This window comes from Brienomyrus brachyistius, unplaced genomic scaffold (genome assembly GCF_023856365.1).
Source record: "Brienomyrus brachyistius isolate T26 unplaced genomic scaffold, BBRACH_0.4 scaffold155, whole genome shotgun sequence".
Taxonomy (NCBI): Eukaryota; Metazoa; Chordata; class Actinopteri; order Osteoglossiformes; family Mormyridae; genus Brienomyrus; species Brienomyrus brachyistius.
Window position 1 is genome coordinate 33,592 of NW_026042430.1, and position 24,467 is coordinate 58,058.

The 24,467-nt window shown below is 42.6% G+C and overlaps 2 protein-coding genes across 3 annotated transcripts; both read left to right on the forward strand.

Annotated features, from left to right (window-relative positions):
• The first annotated feature begins 948 nt into the window (after nucleotides 1-948).
• Nucleotides 949-5,261, forward strand: LOC125728098 (kelch-like protein 10). The gene is made up of 6 exons (XM_049005186.1): nucleotides 949-1,135; nucleotides 1,676-2,165; nucleotides 2,531-3,139; nucleotides 3,660-3,809; nucleotides 4,444-4,798; nucleotides 4,886-5,261. The coding sequence occupies exons 1-5, from the start codon at nucleotides 975-977 to the stop codon at nucleotides 4,741-4,743; spliced, it is 1,710 nt and encodes a 569-aa protein (XP_048861143.1). The 5' UTR covers nucleotides 949-974; the 3' UTR covers nucleotides 4,744-4,798; nucleotides 4,886-5,261.
• Nucleotides 5,262-9,482: 4,221 nt separating this feature from the next.
• On the forward strand, nucleotides 9,483-24,169 carry LOC125728097 (kelch-like protein 10). Of its 2 annotated transcripts, none has more exons than XM_049005184.1 (6): nucleotides 9,483-10,177; nucleotides 19,473-19,962; nucleotides 20,326-20,937; nucleotides 21,529-21,678; nucleotides 22,306-22,633; nucleotides 23,611-24,169. In XM_049005184.1, exons 1-6 carry the CDS (start codon nucleotides 10,017-10,019, stop codon nucleotides 23,631-23,633), a joined length of 1,764 nt encoding a protein of 587 aa, XP_048861141.1. In that variant the 5' UTR covers nucleotides 9,483-10,016; the 3' UTR covers nucleotides 23,634-24,169. The 2 variants fall into 2 exon arrangements, with proteins under 2 accessions (XP_048861141.1, XP_048861140.1); XM_049005183.1 differs by lacking the exon at nucleotides 9,483-10,177 and adding an exon at nucleotides 18,729-18,945.
• The last annotated feature ends 298 nt before the right edge of the window (nucleotides 24,170-24,467 follow it).

Below are 24,467 nucleotides of genomic sequence, written 5' to 3' on the forward strand. Positions count from 1 at the left end.
GTGTGGGGGTGCGCAAGAACGATGGGTGCCGTGAAGCTGCAGGAAAACAAACTTATAAACCTGCACGGAAATATATTAAACGTGGAGGAGTTAGTCGGCAGAAGTGAGGAATTACAAAAAAAAAAAAACGATTTCTCAAGAAAAGATCATAAAACAGGAAAATGGTCAATAGCACATGGAGTGATATTGCACACTGTACCTTGATTGTAACATAACTGCTCTATAATATATAATCGATTATATGCAATAGCGTTCAGGATTTGGGTGAAGTGTACACAGCACAATAATCATTGTGATAATTCCACACTTGCTGCAATACGTTTTCATGACTGTATTGGGGATATATGCGGTCCGATAAATACGTCCGCCTTGTGCTAAATGTGGACCAAAACAGACGGACTACACAGCCCAATTTTCAAGGACCATTTTTGTTCTAAATAAAGGCCACAACGAGCCGACCAGATTTAGCCCATAAAATAATGTCCTGTGGACATTTGTTGCTCAGTGGCTTATGTTTAAGGTGGAAACTAGGGAATAAGATACGAACTTTAACCTCGTTCCTGACAGACATGTGAAGGACCGTTTTTGTTTTTCAGTTTTAGAAACGCAGCTGAGGAGAAAAAATATGATTTTTTTTTTTTTTATTAATTAAGGAACTATTTTATTTATTTCGGGAATTCGTGATTTGACAATTCATACATGATACAAAACGTAAATGCTAAGATAAGCACGGTATACATTTACCAAAAGTGATATTAAAAACATTTCACTTGTTCTTCTTGTACAGCTGATTGCGCATAGAAAATATTTCCCCCCAATCAATTTCGAATCTCAAATATAGATTTAAAAATAAACGTTACGGTATCTTAGAACACTGTGACGCAAAAGTGCGGTTTTTGCGTATTAGAACGTATGTACGTCATTTCGAGTGGTATAAAAAGGAGAAAGAGACGAGACATCCACATTTTTGAATAATGATGGCACACGACATGGAGCGAGTACTGATGTCCCCGGCGTTCGAAGTGTTCAACAAGCTTCGGCTGGCAGGACAGCTCTGTGACATGGTCCTCATCGCAGACGGTGTTCAGTTCAACGCCCATAGAGTGATTCTGTGTGGCTGTAGCTCCTACTTCCAGTAAGTAGCTGTGACCCATATATGAAGATGCGAAAACAGCAAGGAGTCAGTTTTTATCTCTCATTAGCAATGACTTCTCCTTGGCAATAAGGCTCTAGGATGACAGAAAGTTTATATTAATATATATTATATTAAATTATATTAATGTAGGTCAGTGCTGATCAGAAATATTTCTGATAAGTGTACCACCTTAACTTTTACCATATAATAATAATAATAATAATAATAATAACAATAATAATGGTATAAATATATAAAAAGGGGACCATGTCAAACATGAAAAACAAAGTATTCCGGGGGACTTGCCCACCAGCCCAACTAAAATATATTAAAGGGGGAGCTACTGTTGGAAAAATAAGAGTTAAAGCCCCTGGTCCCTAGTTCTTTGATGCCTATGTGATCATCTGTAGCAGGGCGTCCTTATCTCTGGTTTATTTCCATTTGGGGGTCCCTGGTTCAGAAGATTTAGAAAACCCCTTAATTAACTTTGCCTGCAAAACCCATATTTATTAGATGAGTCACTTCTGGATTGTGTTTCAGGGCTCTGTTCGCCAGTGACTGGAGTGATTCAGGAAAGCGGGAGTACCAACTCCCAGGCATTTCCCCTGAAACATTGAGGCAGGTCATCGAGTACGCCTACACATACTCTGTGGTCATCACAGCTGACAATGTGGAGAACCTCCTGGCAGCTGCTGATTATCTCAGTGTCCTGGGCATCGTACAGCGCTGCTGTGACTTCCTGCATGAGCATCTCTGCCTTGACAACTGTGTTGGGCTTGTCAAAATCGGAGAAGTCTACTGCCTCAATGAGCTGCACCAGTCTGCATTCAAATTCCTCCTGAAGAACTTTAAGGAGGTTGCCATCACATCAAACGATTTCCTAGAACTCACGCTCGAAGAACTTTGTGACATCATGGAGCGGGATGAACTGAATGTCAGAGAAGAAGATGTGGTGTTTGACGCCATCCTCCGTTGGATCGAGCACGAGCCTGCCACCCGAGAGGCCCACATTTCAGTTCTGTTGCCCAAGGTGAGTATAGTTATACTATGTTCGCATTGACTTGTGTATATAACAATAGAATGCTCATTGAGTGAAGTCTTTATTACTGTAGCTAGAGACTGAACCTTCATTTCCATGTCCCATAAGTCTATAACCAAGGCTTCCAGGTATTACACTTGGGAGGAGAGTGTAACAAATAATGGAAAACAACACACTGACATAAAATAAGTGTTAGCTGACACATCTGAGACTTTCTATGTAAATGGCTACAGCTAAAGAAATTAAAATTTGCACTTCCTGCTGTATCCTTAATGTTAGGAATTGCTCATCTCCAGAGATTCACAGAAAGCACTAAGGAACTCATGGGAATTCTCTCATTCTTGATTTCTGTGTAGGTTCGCATGGCTCGTATGGATCCAGAATATTTTATGAAGATCGTCAAAAACAACGATCTAGTGAAGGCCAATGCGGCGTGCAGGCGAATTATCAGCGATGTCTTAAAGGTCATCTATGATCTTGACGAAAGTCCACTCTCTGACTTTGAGAACCCGCTGATCCGCCCACGCTTGCCCTCTGACATTTTGCTGGCTGTTGGTGGTTGGAACATGCGCACTACCAACTGCATCGATGCGTATGACACACGGGCCGACCGCTGGGTGGATATCACGCAGGAGGAGCAGACCAACCTAGCTGGTCATGGCATGGTGTACCATAATGGATTTGTGTACTGCATTGGGGGGTTTGATGGCCAAAACTCTATTAATACCGTGCGCAGATATGACCCGATCACACGAGCATGGCAGCAGATGGCCCCAATGCACTGGCAGCGCTGCAATATTAGTGTGGTCGTGCTTGATGGGTTCATCTACGCCATGGGTGGCCATATTGGTTTCAGGCCCCTCAATAAAGTAGAGCGGTACAACCCAGTAACCAACAAATGGACCCAGATCGAGCCCATGAATGAGAGGCGAAACGATGCCAGTGCCACCACCCTGAATGGCAAGGTAGGGTAATGGGAGGGCGTCTGCCTGTGTTTACCTTCATTTTCCCCTTGAAATTGAGTATTTTACTCAATCATGAGTTCTCTTTCTCTTCAGATTGCTGATTTTAATCCATAATTACTATGTTCAATAAATTTAAGTATTTGCATAAATGCATTATTGGTCTCCATTAGGGGCACATTGGGTAGTGCTGTGGTGTCATATCCAAGACTTGTGAGATAGATGAAATGGTGTTCCCATGTCAGGTTTCCTTTATTCTGTTCCTGGCGGAGCAGAATTCAAAACTCTTTGCAGATTTCCCTTTTCAAACAGCCATACTAAACCTGAAAATTAGCTGATTATGGTGTGTTTGAGAAGGGAAATCTGCAAACTGTGTTCCGCCAGGACCGGAACTGGGGAACCCTGTCATACACTATGCATAGCATATACTTTTATTTTTGAGTCACAATGAACTTCATCTGTAACCTCCAAACCCCAGTCATATACAGTATAACGGTGTTCACAGTTAAATTGTTTTTCATAGATATACATCTGTGGGGGCTTCAATGGAACAGAGAGCCTTTCTACAGTGGAGTGCTTTGACCCCCTCACTAATGAATGGAGCTTGATCACTCCAATGAGCACTCCCCGTCACAGCCTTGGAGTCACGGCGTATAGAGGGAAGATCTATGCGGTGAGTGATTCCTTTCTGTGTCAAATCTCACATTTTACCTGTAAGACTCATGGTTTTTTTGTCTTTGCTGCTGTGTCTTTCATTGTGATGCATTTAAACCAAACAAAACAGTTAAATGCCAGAAATACCTGCTGCAAAGGCTTATCTTAATACACATAAAAAACATATATGCTACCCTCTTTAGCCTCCCTGCATTTATTTCTGGGTTATAAATGGATCTGCTGGGGGTCTCTGCTACTAGCTCGGGCTGTAAAGTTTAGATTTTTTATTAATTATTTTCCCTAGTTCCAGATATAATTGGTCAGATTGTTGTTTTTTTCAGTGTCTGATTAGCTTCAAGTGTTCGTTTTAAGTAATAACAATAAAAAAGCAAAATATATTAGCATAAGGAGTCATTTTTGAAGGGTCACAGTTTTCACCGAATCATACAAGTATTCTGTTGCCCAAATCCATGTTTTCATTGCATATAGGTTGACATGTGTATATAAGCTTGTGTCATTTATAGACAATGGGAGGTTCTAAAGAGCCTGCCTTCATAGGGTGAAAATTGCTTAAGAGTTCATGACTTTGGGAAAGTTGATGTTTGCCCATCCTTTTGGCAACCAAGTGATAATGAATCTTTGGCATCTCTCAGGTGGGCGGTATCAACAGGCCTGATGACCTGCAGACCATGGAGGTCTATGACCCTACCACAAACCGCTGGCATGCTGTGGCCCCCATGTCCACACCACGCTGTGAATTTGGCATCGCAGTGGTGGACGACCTCCTGTTTGTGATGGGCGGCCACGATGGGTTTAGGGTAACTAACAAGGTGGAGTGTTATGATGCGGGGACAGGCAGCTGGTATCGTGCGCAGGACATGAGCAGAGCCAGAAAACACTTCAGCTGCTGCGTAGTGCCTGCGCACCCCCGCATCATAAAATACGCTAGTTAGTCCCTAACGGCCACCAAGGAGGAGAGAAACCCATCTGCCCACAACAGCATGCCCAGTACGTAACCTCATTTACACCCCCAACCCCGAATTCTTTCCCTATAATATACAGTGAGTTTCTATTGACACCTCTTTTTTTCCCCAGACTCTGCTTCCTCATTGGAAGGTGTGTTGGTGGGATCGAGGTCTTTGAAGTCAAGGCTGTCCGGAAGTCATTTTCCATGGCCTCGCTAAGCTCCTCCCACACCTGAGTTTTTGCCTCGACGACCGCCGAAGCCGCATTCCATCATTTCATCACCGCTGTCCACCAGCGGGTTCGGGGAATGCCGCCACAACAGGCACCGACCACCTTACGGCCACAGCTCCAGTCAGCCGCCTCCACAACGGAGGCATGGAACAAGGCCCATTCGGACTCAATGTCCCCTGCGTCCTCCAGGACATGGGAGAAGCTCTGCTGGAGGTCGGAGTTGAATCTTCTCCTGACATTGCATACTTAAAATAAAGTTCTCTTTTTTATATTATCTAGTTTGTGAAAGCGTCATAAATTTCCCATTTTGGATAAATGTTGTTTGAATATACTCCTTCGTTCTCGTTTGACGGTTCTCTTCAGAAATTCCGCTGCAACCATCTGTGATTACTAATTAAGCACTAAGGTTTTTCATAATCAATTGAAATACTGGTTTAGTGCAGCCCCTTCCCCTGGGACCTACAGTAAACATAACTGGCAACTTGAATTTGGAGAAGTGATGTTACCTCTGGATTGATTACAGTATGTACTGTACACAATATTATATTGTGGGTGTCAGAGTTTGCGTGTGCGAACGGGCAGGCTGGCAGGAAGGAGGCAGGGAAGGACGAAGCAGGGAGGTAGAATACGGGGAAAACTGGGGTTTTATTAGGGGGAAGACGGCTATGGGCAGAACGGGACATGACAACAGCACTAACATCAATGACGGACATCGGACAGGGCAAGATGTGGACTGATATAGACAAAAGACATGGCGAAACGACAAGGTACAGCTGGGCATGATAGGGGAAGCACACGTGGATAATCAGGGGGCGTGGCACACAACGATCGTATGAGCCGGGCATGACAGTGGGCCTGCGTTCATAGTGGGGTACCGTAGGGTTCAATTTTAGGACCAGTACTGTTCCTAATTTACATTAATGATATTGACACCAATACATACAGTAAACTGGTTACATTTGCAGACGACACCAGGGTGGGTGGCGTAGCAGATATTGATCTAGCAGCGGAGAGGCTACAACGGGATCTGGATTTAATTAGCGACTGGGCTGATACCTGTCAGATGAAATTTAACATACAGTAGATACATGTAAGATAATCATTCAGAGAGCAGAAATATAAAGTACAGATATTTTACGGGTCCCACTGAAATAAAGGTAGCTGATTATGAGAAAGATCTCGGTGTGTATGTTGATGCTTCCATGTCCCACTTTCGCCAGTGTGGGGAAGCAATAAAAAAGGCCAATAGGATGTTGGGTTACAACTCTAGGTGTGTGGAGTTTAAGACAAGGGAAGTGATGCTACGATTATACATTGCTCAAAAAAATTTAAGGAACACTTTTTAATTAGAGTATAGCATCAAGTCCATTAAACTTCTGGGATATTGATCTGGTCAGTTAAGTAGTGGAGGGGGTGGTTAATCAGTTTCAGCTGCTTTGGTGCTAATGAAATTATGAACAGGTGAACTAGAGGGGTAACAATGAGACGACCCCCAAAACAGGAATGGTTTAACAGGTGGAGGCCACTGGCATTTTTCCCTCATCATCTTTTCTGGTGGTTTTTTCACTAGTTTTGCATTTGGCGACGGTCAGTGTCACTACTGGTAGCATGAGGCGATACCTGGACCCTACAGAGGTTGCACAGGTAGTCCAACTCCTCCAGGATGGCACATCAATACGTGCCATTGCCAGAAGGTTTGCTGTGTCTCCCAGCACAGTCTCAAGGGCATGGAGGAGATCCCAGGAGACAGGCAGTTACTCTAGGAGAGCTGGAGAGGGCCATAGAAGGTCCTTAATCCATCAACAGGACCGGTATCTGCTCCTTTGTGCAAGGAGGAACAGGATGAACACTGCTGAAGCCCTACAAAATGACCTCCATCAGGCCACTGGTGTGAATGTTTCTGATTGTTTGGTCAGAGACAGACTTCATGAGGGTGGCTTGAGGCCCCAACGTCCTCTAGTGGGCCCTGTGCTCACTGCCCAGCACCATGGAGCTCGATTGCCATTTGCCATAGAATACCAGAATTTGCAGGTCTGCCACTGGCACCCTGTGCTTTTCACAGATGAGAGCAGGTTCATCCTGAGCACATGTGACAGATGTGAAAGGGTCTGGAGAGCCTATGGAGAACATTATGCTGCCTGCAGCATTGTTCAGCATGACCAGTGTAAGGAAGAGGACTCCCTTACTATTATTTATATTGTAATTTGTATAGCACGTTAGCAGCACATCCTCCTTTTTAATAACAGCACTTTATTTAGCTTCGGACTTTAACCATGGATTTGCACAGAACAGTTGCAAACAAAGTTTATTTATTGAATATTTATTGGGAATTTTAAAATCAGTTGGTAGCCTTGTTTCAGATACTGCACAGCGGCTCCTCATCAAGGAAGGTGGTGGTGTCTGTGAAAAGGAATGGTGATTGAGGGAGAATAAGGTTTACCAGTAAGGACAACTAATGCAGATGGGTGGGGGTGAAAGATCTAGAATTAAAGGGGGTGCAAAGAAGTAATTGTAAGATGTAGTTACTCACCTTTCTTTCCTGTGTTCTCTCCAAGGTGTTTGGGCAAATATTTCCCTGGGGTCCAGACACCATTTAAAGGTTCCGGGAGAGACCATGGCTTAAGGAAGGGTGGGGAATCTTTTGTGCTGGGGTTTGGGGTTTTATAATATGGGTTTTTTGGGTAAGATTAAAGAGGAAGATGTTTATTAATATGAAAATGTGAAATGCAGTTGTATATTTATTTATGTAGGTTGATGTGTTGTGTACTATGGTGGAAGGGGGGGATTTAAGAAATTACCTGTGAGTGGAAGAATGGTTTAGTCTGTGACAGCTGAAAGTATTGAAGGCTGCCAGTTGTCATTAGAGGGTTTTTTTTTTTTTTCTTTTTTGCTGTGAAGACGCTCGACGTGTGAGATGCTTGTAAGAAGAGCTGCATGGAAAATAAATACGTGTTGTTCCACTGCATTTGGGGTAGTCTTTCTCACTGTAAATCCAGCCGCTGAGGGCCACCGTATTACAGTACAACCGGTTTGGTGGTGGGTCAGTGATGGTCTGGGGAGGCATATCCATGGAGGGACGCACAGACCTCTACAGGCTAGACAACGGCACCTTGACTGCCATTAGGTATCAGGATGAAATCCTTGAACCCACTGTTAGACCCTATGCTGGTGCACGACAATGCCCGGCCTCATGTGGCAAGAGCATGTAGGCAGTTCCTGGAGGATGAAGGAATTGATACCATTGACTGCCCCCCACGTTCGCCTGACCTAAATCCAATAGAACACCTCTGGGACATTATGTTTCATCCATCCAATGGCACCAGGTTGCACCTCAGACTGTCCAGAAGCTGTGAGATACCCTGGTCCAGATCTGAGAGATCCCCCCCAGGACACCATCCGTGGTCTCATTAGGACCATGGATCGATATTGTCAGGCATGCATACAACCATGTGGGGGGCATACAAACTACTGAGTATGATTCTGAGCTACTGTAATAAAATGACAGCCAATGGACTAGCCTACCGCATCATTTTTCACTTTGATTTTCGTGGTGGCTTTGAGTTCAGCTCTCTGTAGGTTGATAATTTCATTTCCATCAATCGATGTGGCATCCTTTCATTCCTAACACATTACCCAGTCTACATCAGTATAGATATCCAGCATGATTTTTTTCCCCATTGATGTCTGATGTGTTTTCAAAGTGTTCCTTAAATTTTTTGAGCAGCGTATAAATTCCTTGGTAAGACCCCACCTAGAATATTGTGTGCAGGTTTGGTCACCATACCTTAAGAAGGACACTGCTGCCTTGGAAAAGGTGCAACGTAGGGCCACGAGAATAATTCCTGGTCTTAGAGGAATGTTTTATGAGGAGAGGTTAGCTGAGCTGAATCTGTTTAGCCTCGAGCAAAGGAGACTATGGGGGGACATGATCCAGGTGTATAAGATTCTAACAGGTCTGGATGCTGTTCAGCCAAATGGCTATTTTAATATTAGTTTAAATACCAGATCTCGTGGCCATAACTGGAAATTAGCGGGAGGACATTTTAAAACAAATTTGAGGAAGCACTTCTTTACAAAGCATGTAGTTAGAGTATGGCATAGTCTTCCTGTTAGTGTAGCACAAGCTAAAACCCTGGTTTCCTTTAAATCAGAACTAGATAAGATTTTAACAACTCTGAGCTATTAGTTAACTTCTCCCCAAATGAGCTTGATGGCCAAATGGCCTCCTCTCGATTGTGAATTTCTTATATTCTTATACATAATATACAAAGCTATTCTCAAATGAAAATGAAACGGTTTCATTCCCGCTGCAATTTCCCACGTCGATTAACGACACATGATTCTGCAGCCTCGCTGAAATAGATGTGAAGGGTACATTCAGGGTACATTTTTTTTTAATTTGTGGAATCTTAACCGAAGTGAAAAGACAGGAGGACAAAATATTATACATTTAATAATTTTAGATTTATTGGTGTTTTAATCTGGGGAATTTGTGATTTGACTATTCATACATAATGCAAAACTAAAACATAAATTCTGAGATGAACATAGTATACATGTACCAAAAACATTTCACTTGGTCTTCTTGTACAGCTGATTGTGCAAACAAAATATTTTTTCACAATAAATTTGTAACTGGGGGTATTTTCCTACCGGTGTATTTTACGTAATATTAAATTATCTGAGATCAGATGCCTCATCTTGAATGAGTTAATGCCGGTGAAACTCATCTGGGATAAGTCGGTTTTTCAAAAGTAGCTGTGTTAGAAAACTTGATCGGCAAGTCTCTCATTGGCTTCCACATTTTGTTAAAAATAAAAAGCAGGGCGCATGACTATCTGGTCAATCAATTTCGAATCGCAAATATAGATGAATAAAAATAAAAAAAATCAGTATGTTAGGACACTGACACAAAAGCGCAGTGTTTGCGTTTTAGAACATATCGTCACTATGCTGATGTACACGTCCGTTGCTGGTCATTACATGATATAAAAAGGAGAAAGAGACGAGACATCCACATTTTTGAATAATGATGGCACACGACATGGAGCGAGTACTGATGTCCCCGGCGTTCGAAGTGTTCAACAAGCTTCGGCTGGCAGGACAGCTTTGTGACGTGGTCCTCATCACAGACGGTGTTCAGTTCAACGCCCATAGAGTGATTCTGTGTGGCTGTAGCTCCTACTTCCAGTAAGTAGCTGTGACCCATATATGACGATGCCAAAACAGCAAGGAGTCAGTTTTTATCTCTCGTTAGCAATGATTTCTCCTTGGCAATAAGGCTCTACGATGACAGAACGTTTATATTAATATATATTATATTAAATTATGTTAATGTAGGTCAGTGCTGATCAGAAATATTTCTAAGTGTACCACCTTAACTTTTAACATATAATAATAATAATAATAATAACAACAATAATAATGGTATAGATATGAAAAGGGGACCATGTCAAACAGGCAAAACAAAGTATTCCGGGGCACTTGGCCACCAGCCCAAGTGAAAAATATTAAAGGGGGAGCTAATGTTGGAAAAATAAGAATTAAAGCCCCTGGTCCCTAGTTCTTAGATGCCTATTTGATCATCTGTAGCAGAGGGTCCTTATCTCTGGTTGATTTCCATATGGGGGTCCCTGGTTCAGAAGATTTAGAAAACCCCTTATTTAACTTTGCCTGCAAAACCCATATTTATTAGATGAGTCACTTCTGGATTGTGTTTCAGGGCTCTGTTCGCCAGTGGCTGGAGTGATTCAGGAAAGCGAGAGTACCAACTCCCAGGCATTTCCCCAGAAACACTGAGGCAGGTCATAGAGTACGCCTACACGTACTCTGTGGTCATCACAGCTGACAATGTGGAGAACCTCCTGGCAGCTGCTGATTATCTCAGTGTCCTGGGCATCGTGCAGCGCTGCTGTGATTTCCTGCATGAGCAGCTCTGCCTTCAGAACTGCATTGGCCTTTTAAAAACTGCCGATGGTTACGGCCTCAACGAGCTGCACCAGTCTGTTTTCAGCTTTATCCTTAAGAACTTCAAGGAGGTTGCCAGCATCTCAGAGGAGTTCATAGATCTGTCCCTGCAAGAACTTTGCGACATTATTGAGAAGGATGAGCTGAATGTGAAACAGGAAGATGCGGTGTTTGAGGCCATCCTCCAGTGGATCGAGCACGAGCCTGCCACCCGAGAGGCCCACATTTCAGTTCTGTTGCCCAAGGTGAGTATAGTTATACTATGTTCGCATTGACTTGTGTATATAACAATAGAATGCTCATTGAGTGAAGTCCTTATTACTGTAGCTAGAGACCGAACCTCCATTTCCATGTCCGATAAGTCTACAACCAAGGCTTCCAGGTATTACACCTGGGAGGAGAGTGTAACAAATAATGGAAAACAACACACTCAAATATCTTACATTAAACAAGTGTTAGCTGACACATCTGAGACTTTCTATGTAAATGGCTTCAGCTAAAGAAATTAAAATTTGCACTTACTGCTGTATTCTTAATGTTAGAAATTGCTCATCTCCAGAGATTCACAGAAAGCACTAAGGAACTCATGGGAATTCTCTCATTCTTGTTTCCTGTGTAGGTTCGCATGGCTCGTATGGATCCGGCGTACTTTATGAAGATCGTCAAAGCTAACGATCTGGTGAAGGCCAATGCGGCGTGCAGGCCAATTATCAGTGATGTATTGAAGATCATATATGATCTCGACGATAAAAGTCCACAATCTGACTTTGAAAGGCCACTGATCTGGCCGTCTGGTCGGGGTCTGGGCTGGTGCGCTTCTCGGCTGCTGCGGGGTCTGGGGTGGTCTTCTGGTCTCCTCGCCAGAGGACAAAAATGGGGTCCACATAGAGTATATATGGGGAGTGAGAGTATGTGTACAGCGTTCATTTCTGTGTATCTCTATGTTGGGTGAATGTGTAAATATTTGTTTATGTGTGCATGAGGGTGGGAACGTATGCTTGTGTATGTGTGTGCCTGTTTGTCTATACACATGTGTCAGGTTGGGTCCTAGACTCCACCTGAAATAACATCTCGGGCTCTATTCCCCCCCACCACACTCCCTGCCGGTGGATGGGGCCCCCGGCCGCTGGTGCGTTGGTGGTTCTCGATGTCCGGGGCTGGGTGCTCGGGTGGGTGCTGGCTCGCCCTTGGCGGTTGCCTGGCGGGATTTGGCCCTCCTGGCTCTGTCGGGCCCTTGCTGGGGGGTAGGGGGGCCCTTGGATCTCTGGGCCCAGGGCCTGGTTTGCCGTGGTGGGGCCGGCCGCCAGTGGAGCCTGCGGGCTCGCCGCCACGGCCCCCTGGGGCTCCTGCACGGTGGCTGCCGGATGGCCTCCCTCCGGAGCTCTCCTCTGCCCTTTTCTGGGTGAGGGGCTGCTATTCTCCCTGCGGTGGTCCTCCGGGGGCTCCCATGCCCTGGGGGGCCTCTGGCTGTCTGGGGTCCGGGCCTCCTCCGTGTCTGCTTCATGTCCTGAGGGGTGGGGCTGTGGCTCCCCACACACACTAAAAGAAAAAGAAAGGCCACTGATCCGCCCACTCCTGCCCGCTGACATCTTATTGGCCATTGGTGGCTGGAATTTCCGCAAAACCAATTGGATTGAAGCCTATGACACCCGGGCCGACCACTGGGTCGATGTAACGGAGGGGCAGGAGACTCGCCAGTCTGCCCATGGCAGTGTGTACTTAAATGGCTTCGTGTATTGTTTTGGGGGTTTTGATGGCCACAATTGTACGCAGATTTGACCCCGTCGCACGGACATGGCAGCACATGGCACCGATGCACTGGTGCCACTGAAATGTTAGCGTGGCCGTAATTAATGGTTCCATCTATGTAATGGGTGGCCATTTACGCTTCTCGCCTCTAATCATAATCGAGTGATACGACCAAGAAGCCAACGAATGGACCATCATCCAGCCCATGAACGAGGAGCGACAGGATGCCAGTGCCACCACCCTGAATGGAAAGGTAGGTTAATAGGAGGGCGTCTGACTGTGGTTACCCCCTACATTTTCTCCTTGAAATTGATTATGTTACATACTCAGTAGCTCGCTTTGTCTTCAAATGCTTGATTTCAATCCATAATTGTTAAGTTCAGTAAACGTCAGTGTTTAGATAAAACATAAATGACCTTGCATTGTTGCTCTGCATTAGTGGCACATTGGGCAGTGCTGTGGTGTCCAGCTCTGTGTTTTTGCAATTTTGCCCACAGCCCAAGACTTGTGAGATACAATAACTGGTGTTAACATAGGAGCTTTACCCAATTCCAGTCCTGGAGGGTCAGAATCCTAAACAATTTGCAGATTTCCCTATTCAAACAAACCTAGTGAACTTAATTAGCTGATTAAGCTGCGGTTCACAAGGGAAATGATCACAACTAACTGTAAATTCCCTACCTTTGCCCATATGCTTCCTGTGGTAGGTTCCAGGTTCACCACCACCCTGTACCGAATAAACTTTTATGGAAGATGGATGGATTAAACATCCATTAGCTAAATGTACATTTACGCTTTCTAGATCTCCATCTCCAATCATGTACAGCATAACACACATCACTTTTGAACCATTTTTCCTAGATATATATTTGTGGGGGTAGCAAGGGAGCTCAGACTAATTCCACTGCCGAGTGCTATGATCCACTCACGGGCGAATGGACCTTGATCACCCCAATGAGCACTCGCCGACATGGCCTTGGAGTAGCGGCATATCAGGGAAAGATCTATGTGGTGAGTGATTCCTTTCTTGTACTCTGAAACAAAGGAGTCAAATCTCAAGATTTATCTGAGACTCATATTTTTTGTCACTGCTGCTGTGTCACAGATTGTAATGCGCTTAAATCAAACAAAAGAATTCAGTGGATAAAATCATCTGCTGGGAAGGCCCATCTCAATACACATACTGTATGCTCCCTGCATATCAGGGTTATAAACGAATATTCTTGGGTAGTAAAGCTTAGATTTTTGATTACAGTTATATTCTGTAGTTCCACACATAATTGCTCTGGTTGTTGTTTTTTCCAGGGTCTGACTACAAGTATTATTTTTAGTGCTAATAAAAATAATAATAAAAGCAAAATATATGATTTTTTTTATATCTCATATCTTTTTTTGATGGATGACAGTTTTCACTGAATTGTACAGATTTTCTGTTGCCCAAATCCCCTTTTTTCACTGCAGTTATGTTGACATGTATGTTGAACACAAATTAGTTATAAGCTTGTGTCCTATATAGACAATGGGAGGTTCTGTGCAGCCTGCTATTATAGGGCGATAATTCCTTAAGAGTTCCTGACTTTGAGAAAGCTGATATTTACTTATCCGTTTGGTACCTGAGTGATCACTTACCATTGGTGTCTCGCAGGTGGGCGGTACCAACGGGGCTCATCCAGTGTGGAGTATGGAGGTTTATGACCCTGCAACTAACCAATGGCACGCTGCGCCTCCCATGACAAAACCAAGAAGCTACTTCGGCATCGCAGTGCTGGACGGCTTGCTGTTTGCAATGGGCGTCTGATGGGTTCAGAGTCACTGCCAAGGTGGAATGCTATGATGCAGAGAAAGGCAGCTGGTACCGTGCGCAGGACATGATTACGCCCAAGAGGAACTTCAGCTGCTGCACAGTGCCCCCCTGCATCGTACAGTACGCTGCACCTCGCCCACCTGCCCCCATCTGCCTGCCTGGTGGGTAACCAGGTTACGCATCTGCCGGTGTGGCTAGCAGCACTGGACTTAATCAACAGAAACAGTGGACACTAACAAGAATCAGAAACATTCACCAAAATAAGGAAAATGCCTCTTGAATAATGGACTGAGGGAACAGAACTTGGACCTTACAGTGGAGTCAGAGCATAGAGGTTAAGGCACTAGAACAGCTATCAAAATGCAATTATGGCAAGACAATTGCTTTCCTTTGTTATCGGATGCTGTAGCGGTTTGCTCCTGTTGGGTAACATGCCACTTGTTTGCATGCATTTGTTAATTGCCTTGTTCTCTCCAACCATTTCTCTGTCTTAGAGCATCTGCCAAATGAATAATACACAGAGCACAACTATAGCAGAGCTCAGCTGGGACCTCCTGCATGCTTTTACAGCAAGCAATGAGTGTGCTCTTCTAGAACGGATTTAATATCTGGCTACGGTTGTTGGGGACACATGTGTTAGATATGTGAAATGCTTTATTCATACAAATAAAGCCCTTATATTTGTATTTTTATCACATGTGGTATATTAATTTCATGAGTAGTATCTTCATAGAATTTGTGCTGTGTGTGTGGTGTTCTCCATATTAATTCATATCTCAATTAAACATTATAACCAAGATGCAGCCAAAGCCCCAAAAATAAATTCTGATTATCAGTCATTTAACAAAAACAATACAGAACAATGTTCTTCGACCTGATCCACAGGAACCCCCAGTCCGTCCACGTTTTTGCTCCTTGCCAGACAGCTGGTGCTGGGAGAGAGCAAAAACATGGACTGTCTGAGGGTCCACAAGAAACACTGATAAAACATAATATATATGCAGACCGAATGTCTATGGCACCCCCTAAAGGAGCATCATATCCGTAAAGAACTGGCTAAGGTTTCATGCCACAGGACCCTCCTGAGCATGAAAGCCAGCTTCTGCTTCTGGTTCCAGCACTTAGCCAATCTACTGACCCTTCATCACCGATTGCTGAGTTGGAAATATTCAGGTGGATCAGCTGACCTGCATGCTTGCATCCAATCAGAAGCAGCAAATTTCCCTCCATTTTCCCCTTCACCTTCTTTTTCTCTTATCAGCTTACAGTTATATTTCCTGTTGCTCATCTCATTTTGTCCTAGTCAATTGATATTCTCTCATTTGTTAAGTGCTACTATTTATTGTCTTTCTGTGAGTTAAACTGAAGGTTACTTTCCCCTATAGACCGTCTCTTCCTGCTATCAGGCAATCAATCATAGGCCAGTGGGACAGGAGGGAGAGTTCTACCCTTTTTCACTCAGGGTGACTGGAATTTTCCAAACAAACGGGCAGTTTCAGAATCCCCCATTTGTTGCGGTCTCCAGAAAAGTGTTACATATGAACCATGTGGTACAGTCTGATTAGATGAAAGCATCCCACAGAGCTGTTTCTGATCTAAATGAACACATTCTGAATTATGACTCTTGTGCTTTGTTGATTTTAGAGTTTTCTGCCATCTGGTGTAGAAAAAAAACACACATTTATCTCAGAATTCTGACTTATTCAGTCAAAATTCTGATTTTTTTTTCCCTCACAATTCTTACTTTATTTCTCATTATTCTGAGTACGTCTCTAACAACCAGCAATTAGTCAGAGACATCACTTCTGCTCCAGCTTTAAGGGTTCAGTGAGATTTGCATACAGCAGCAGACAGGAGCGAAGGCTACAATGGCTGTATCTGCTCTGTCCAGGCATTTTATTATTTCCAATTGTGTGTGTGAATGGTAGCCTACATCGGAACTTGTAATTAATTATGCTGTAAATGTTAAGCTGGTTTGAAATGAAAATGGGCAATAGAACTTATCTCTTGCCTAATAAGTTGTGGTACAAGCATATCTAACGTTAATGCTTCGTGCATTAGACATATATAATATGATGTCTACCATTAATGTAATAACTGCCAATAATGTGCTAATTTTCCCCCTTAATGTAATAAAGGCTGATACAGTAATAACTTACCAATATCATACTAACATATTTGAATCAAAAAGGCATCACATTATTACATTATAGGGTTTATTACACAAAAAAAACTGTAAAATTGTTATGTTATTAGCAGTTATATTAACAGTAGTTTACAGTAGCTGCTATTAACAGCAGTGATTAGCTGATACAGACCCTAACAATCGTGACATCACACAATTTCTTTTGACTGCTTATGATTTTTTGCACACTATTGTACACACACACACAAACATATATATATATATATATATATATATATATATATATATATATATATATATATATATATATGTAGATATTTATATGGTTGATTGCCCACAAAACTCAACTGTGATTAATCAGCCTGTTCTCCAGACAAAAGAACAGTGAAAACCATTCTAACTTAACCTACAAGAAGCAATTCCTGAACACAAAGAAGAAGATGTGCTAGATGTCTTTATGGGGACTCTGCATTCAAGTCTATGGGCAAAACCCTAATCCCAACTATGAAAACGTTATCCCCTACCCGCCCGAACCCACACTCGTTGCTGTTGTAGTTCTCTCCTATCATTTATATTGTCACAATAAACTATATCCTAAGATATACAAGTAAAAAGTTTGTATATAGTATAGCATGAAAAATAATAAGAAGAAAACTCAGCCAGAGTGGAATTGTTTATATATATATATATATATATATATATATATATATAAACACTCGTGCGCTCTTGCGTTGTGTACACCCAAAATGACGATTCCACCATACACTGCGGCTAGGCTATATCGAGTGTGATGTTACCTGCAAAAGACGCAAGCTGATCCCAACTTCACTTTGCTACACGTCCATTGTAAAAGCAGGGCCACAAATAAAACACCACCTACCTCTCTGTGCTCAATTCAAACGGAAAATGTCGCCAAATCCATTCGCCATTTCACTATGTGCTGGCTAGTCATGGCGCGAGCATTAGCGACGGACGCGAACAGCTTCAGCTTATCTTGCCACAATTCAGCTCGACTGTTTAAACTTCAGCCAAACACAACATTCTGTGTTAAGTGAGAATTCTAACGATAAATAATAATTACTTACATCGTTCAATGGGCGCCCTAGGAATATGTCCTACCGCTACTCCCATCCACTTCTAACTTAACTCGTCCATCTGTGTGGGGGTGCGCAAGAACGATGGGTGCCGTGAAGCTGCAGGAAAACAAACTTAAAAACCTGCACGGAAATATATTAAACGTGGAGGAGTTAGTCGGCAAAAGTGAGGAATTACAAAAAATAAAATAAAAAAACGATTTCTCAAGAAAAGATCATAAAACAGGAAAATGGACAATAGCTCATGGAGTGATATTGCACACTGTACCTTGATTGTAACATAACTGCTCTATAATACATAATCGATTATATTCAATAGCGTTCAGGATTTGGGTGACGTGTACACAGCACAATAATCATTGTGATAATTCCACACTTGCTGCAATACGTTTTCATGACTGTATTGGGGATATATGCGGTCCGAAAAATACGTCCGCCTTGTGCTAAATGTGGACCAAAACAGACGGACTACGCAGCCCAATTTTCAAGGACCATTTTTGTTCTAAATAAAGGCCACAACGAGCCGACCAGATTTAGCCCATAAAATAATGTCCTGTGGACATTTGTTGCTCAATGGCTTATGTCTAAGGTGGAAACTAGGGAATAAGATGCGAACTTAAACCTCGTTCCTGACAGACATGTAAAGGACCTTTTTTGTTTTTCATTTTTAGAAACGTAGCGGAGGAGAAAAAATATGAAAACATTTATTTATTTATTTTATTTCGGGAATTCGTGACTTGACTATTCTTACATAATACAAAACTTAAATTCTAAGATAAGCACGGTATACATTTTCCAAAAGTGATGTTAAAAACATTTCACTTGTTCTTCTTGTAAAGCTGATTGTGCGTAGAATATATCCACCCCCCCCCCCCCAAATCAATTTCGAGTCTTAAATATAGATTTAAAAATAAACATTACGGTATCTTAGCAGAATGTGACGCAAAAGTGCGGTTTTTGCGTATTAGAACGTATCTACACGTCATTTCGAGTGGTATAAAAAGGAGAAAGAGACGAGACATCCACATTTTTGAATAATGATGGCACACGACATGGAGCGAGTAATGATGTCCCCGGCTTTCGAAGTGTTCAACAAGCTTCGGCTGGCAGGACAGCTTTGTGACGTGGTCCTCATCGCAGACGGTGTTAAATTCAACGCCCATAGAGTAATTCTGTGTGGCTGTAGCTCCTACTTCCAGTAAGTAGCTGTGACCCATATATGAAGATGCGAAAACAGCAAGGAGTCAGTTTTTATCTCTCGTTAGCAATAACTTCTCCTTGGCAATAAGGCTCTAGGATGACAGAAAGTTTATATTAATATACATTATATTAAATTATATTAATGTAGGTCAGTGCTGATGAGAAATATTTCTGATAAGTGTACCACCTTAACTTTTACCATATAATAATAATAATAATAACAATAATAATGGTATAGATATGAAAAGGGGACCATGTCAAACAGGCAAAACAAAGTATTCCGGGGCACTTGCCCACCAGCCCAAGTAAAATATATTAAAGGGGGAGCTACTGTTGGAAAAATAAGAATTAAAGCCCCTGGTCCCTAGTTCTTAGATGCCTATGTGATCATCTGTAGCAGGGGTCCTTATCTCTGCTTAATTTCCATTTGGGGGTCCCTGGTTCAGAAGATTTAGAAAAGCCCTTATTTAACTTTGCCTGCAAAACCCATATTTATTAGATGAGTCACTTCTGGATTGTTTTCAGGGCTCTGTTCGCCACTGGCTGGAGTGACTCAGGAAAGCGGGAGTACCAACTCCCAGGCATTTCCCCAGAAACACTGAGGCAGGTCATAGAGTACGCCTACACGTACTCTGTGGTCATCACAGCTGACAATGTGGAGAACCTCCTGGTAGCTGCTGATTATCTCAGTGTCTTGGGCATCGTGCAGCGCTGCAGTGATTTCCTGCATGAGCAGCTCTGCCTCAACAACTGCATTGGCCTTCTTAAAATCGCCGATGTCTACTGCGTAAACGAGCTGCACCAGTCTGCATTCAACTTCATCTTGAAAAATTTCAAGGAGGTTGCCATCAGCTCAAACGAGTTCCCAGAACTAAGTCTTGAACAACTTTCTGACATCATAGAGCAGGATGAGCTTAATGTCAGAGAAGAGGATGTGGTGTTTGAGGCCATCCTCCGTTGGATCGAGCACGAGCCTGCCACCCGAGAGGCCCACATTTCAGTCCTATTGCCCAAGGTGAGTATAGTTATACTATGTTCTCATTGACTTGTGTATATAGCAATAGAATGCTCATTGAGTGAAGTCCTTATTACTGTAGCTAAAGACCGATTTCCATGTCCCATAAGTGTACAACCAAGGCTTCCAGGTATTACACCTGGGAGGAGAGTGTAACAAATAATGGAAAACAAAACACTCAGATGTCTTACATTAAACAAGTGTAGCTGACACATCTGAGACTTTCAAAGTAAATAGCTTCAGCTAAAGAAATTAAAATTTGCACTTACTGCTGTATCCTTAATGTTAGGAATTGCTCATCTCCAGAGATTCACAGAAAGCACTAAAGAACTCATGGGAATTCTCTCATTGTTTCCTGTGTAGATTCGGATGGCTCGTATGGATCCGGAGTACTTCATGAAAATCGTCAAAGCTAACGATCTGGTGAAGGGCAATGCGGCGTGCAGGCCAATTATCAGTGATGTACTGAAGATGATATATGATCTCGACGATGAAAGTCCACAATCTGACTTTGAAAGGCCACTGATTCGCCCGCGCCTACCCGCTGACATTTTATTGGCCATTGGTGGCTGGAATTTCCGCACAACCAATTGGACTGAAGCCTATGACACCCGGGCTGACCACTGGGTCGATATAACACAGGGGCAGGAGACTCGCCAGTCCGGCCATGGCAGTGTGTGTTTAAATGGCTTCGTGTATTGTTTTGGGGGTTATGATGGCCATAATTTCACCGATGCTGTGCGCAGATTTGACCCCGTCGCACGGACATGGCAGCACATGGCCCCGATGCACTGGCGCCGCTGTAGTGTCAGCGTGGCCGTAAGTAACGGCTTCATCTATGTGATGGGTGGCCGTTTAGGCGTGTCGCCTCTGAATATCGTAGAGCGATATGACCCAAATGCCAACGAGTGGACCATCATCCAGCCCATGAACGAGGAGCGACAGGATGCCAGTGCCACCACCCTGAATGGAAAGGTAGGTTAATAGGAGGGCGTCTTACTGTGGTTACCCTCATTTTCCCCTTGAAATTGATTATGTTACATACTCAGTAGCTCGCTTTGTCTTCAAATGGTTGATTTCAATCCATAATTGTTAATTCAGTAAACGTCAGTGTTTAGATAAAACATAAATGACCTTGCATTGTTGCTCTGCATTAGTGGCACATTGGGCAGTGCTGTGGTGTCCAGCTCTGTGTTTTTGCAATTTTGCCCACAGCCCAAGACTTGTGAGATACAATAACTGGTGTTAACATAGGAGCTTTACCCAATTCCAGTCCTGGAGGGTCAGAATCCTAAACAATTTGCAGATTTCCCTATTCAAACAAACCTAGTGAACTTAATTAGCTGATTACATTGAAATGATCACAACTAACTGTAAATTCCCTACCAATGCCCATGTGCTTCCTGTGGTAGGTTCCAGGTTCACCACCACCCTGTACTGAATAGACTTTTATGGAAGGTGGATGGATTAAACATCCATTAGCTAAATGTACATTTACGCTTTCTAGATCTCCATCTCCAATCATGTACAGCATAACACACATCACTTGTGAACCATCTTTCCTAGATATATATTTGTGGGGGTAGCAATGGAGCTCAGACCACTTCCACTGCGGAGTGCTATGATCCTCTCACGGGCGAATGGACCTTGATCGCTCCCATGCGCACTCGCCGACGTGGCCTTGGAGTTGCGGCATATCAGGGAAACATCTATGCGGTGAGTGATTCCTTTCTTGTACTCTGAAACAAAGGAGTCAAATCTCAAGATTTATCTGAGACTCATATTTTTTGTCACTGCTGCTGTGTCACAGATTGTAATGTGCTTAAAACAAACAAAAGAATTCAGTGGATAAAATGACCTGCTGGGAAGGCCCATCTCAGTACACATATGCTCCCTGCATATCTGGGTTATAAACGAATACGCTTAGTAAAGCTTAGTAAAGCTTAGATTTTTTAGTATAGTTATATTCTGTAGTTCCAGACTATAATTGCTCTGTTGTTGTTTTTTTCAGTGTCTGACTACAAGTATTATTTTTAGTACTAATAAACATAATAATAAAAGCAAAATATATGAACATAAGAAGTCTTTTTTTGATGGTTGACAGTTTTCGCTGAATTGTACCGGTTTTCTGTTGCCCAAATCCCCTTTTTTCACTGCAGTTATGTTGACATGTATGTTGAACACAAATTAGTAATAAGCTTGTGTCCTATATACACAATGGGAGGTTCTGTGCAGCCTGCTATTATAGGGCGATAATTCCTTAAGAGTTCCTGACTTCGAGAAAGCTGATATTTACTTATCCGTTTGGTACCCGAGTGATCACTTACCATTGGTGTCTCGCAGGTGGGCGGTACCAACGGGGTTCATGCAGTGCGGAGTATGGAGGCTTATGACCCTGCAACTAACCAGTGGCACGCTGCGCCTCCCATGAGACAACAAAGGAGCTATTTCGGCATCGCAGTGGTGGACGGCTTGCTGTTTGTAATGGGAGGCTCCGATGGGTTCGAAGTCACTGCAAAGGTGGAATGTTATGATGCAGAGAAAGGCAGCTGGTACCGTGCGCAGGACATGATTACGCCTAAGAGGAACTTCAGCTGCTGCACAGTGCCTGCGCACCCCCGCTTCGTACAGTACGCTGCACCTCGCCCACCTGCCCCCATCTGCCTGCCTGGTGGGTAACTAGGTTATCATGTCTAACGTTAATGCTTCGTACATTAGACCTATATAATATGTGCCCTAGAGAGGTAAAGTGGGCTATCCCACAAAAACAAAGTTTTGAAAAAATGAGCTCCAAAGTGTGCCTATACCCTATAATTGATATATATCATAGGTAGCACAGATCTCAGTATATTTAAAAGATAGATAGACCCTCAATAATTAATATTGGACACTAAACTCATTTTTGACTGACATGTGGGATAGCCCACTTTACCTCTCAAGGGCACATATGATACCTACCGTTAATGTAATAACTGCCAATAATGTGCTAATTTTCCCCCTTAATGTAATAAAGGCTGATACAGTAATATCTTGCCAATACCATACTAACATATTTGAATCAAAAACGCACCACATTACTACATTATATACTTTATTACACAAAAAACGGGAAAATTGTTATGTTATTAGCAATTATATTAACAGTAGTTTAGCTGCTACAGACAGCAGCTATTAGCTGCTATTAACAGCAGTGATTAGCTGCTACAAACCGTAACAATCGTGACATCACACAATTTCTTTTGACTGCTTATGATTTTTTGCACACTACTGTACACACACATATATATGTACATATATATGTATATGGTTGATTGCCCACAAAAATCAACTGTGATTAATCAGCCTGATCTCCAGACCAAAGAACTGTGAAAACCATTCTAACTTAACCTACAAGAAGCAATTCCTGAACACAAAGAAGAAGATGTGCTACGGCCCTGCTACACGCACACACACACACACACACACACACACACACACATATAAGGTATCTGTATCTTTGTGGGGACTCCATACTGAGTTCCAACCCGCAACACAATTAATCAGTGAGGAAATTCATAGTATTATCTCTTGTTATGTTATTTTTTAAAATTATTTATAATGTATTTAAAAGCCTATGGCAAACAGTAAGTTAATGAATTGAAATTACAGGTAACCACGTGCTCAACAAGTAGCTGGCAGGGAACAAGGGAAACGCTACAGACTGACAACAGGGGAGGACAAGAAAGACTGACAACACGTGGGACGAGATGACCAATGACACCTACTGGCCAAACAGGGAAGGGACACAGAATGGGACAGTTAAATAACATTGGCATTCCCTGAAGGGTTTGGCATTCCCTGAAGCCAAGCTGTTAATTATTGTACTCCACGCCACCTCTGGTGATTGAATTGCAATGTAATGATTATGTTGTTCTATAATCTTATTGAATAAGTGTTATAAGTTGTTGGAAGTTATTTTTGTATTCTTTTATACTTCATTTTTAACAGTGTGATTTTTGACCTGACAGCTTTGTTTGGCAGTAAAAAGCTTTAAGGGGGCAGTTTAATGGCTCTATACACAGCAATGTGTATAATGGCCAAAGTGTTCTTATTGAATATGCTTAGATTATTTTTGTATACATTTACATTTTTATTTTACAGACTTTATGTAAAGGCAACCAGCGCTTAAAAGTTTAACGTTTAAATAAATGTCTTATTTGGAGAACAATGGGTGGAAAAAATGTTATTTGTTGTCTGAAAACCAAAATACTTTTGAGAGCTTTGTACGATTTGTTAGCAGAATTACCTTATAGACCTGATACACTTTTGAATGCAATATAATTCTCCATGGCAGTAACCCAGCTGACTGGTGGAGCAAGTTCATTTTGTCTCTGCAAGACTTCAAAGTGAATTTGAAGATCATCGTCTCCACAAAGACTATGAAGATTTTCAGGAGATACATGGAATCCACAGTTTCTTCCATTAAACCTAGAGTGCAATCCAACAAAATGTTTCAATAACAAAAT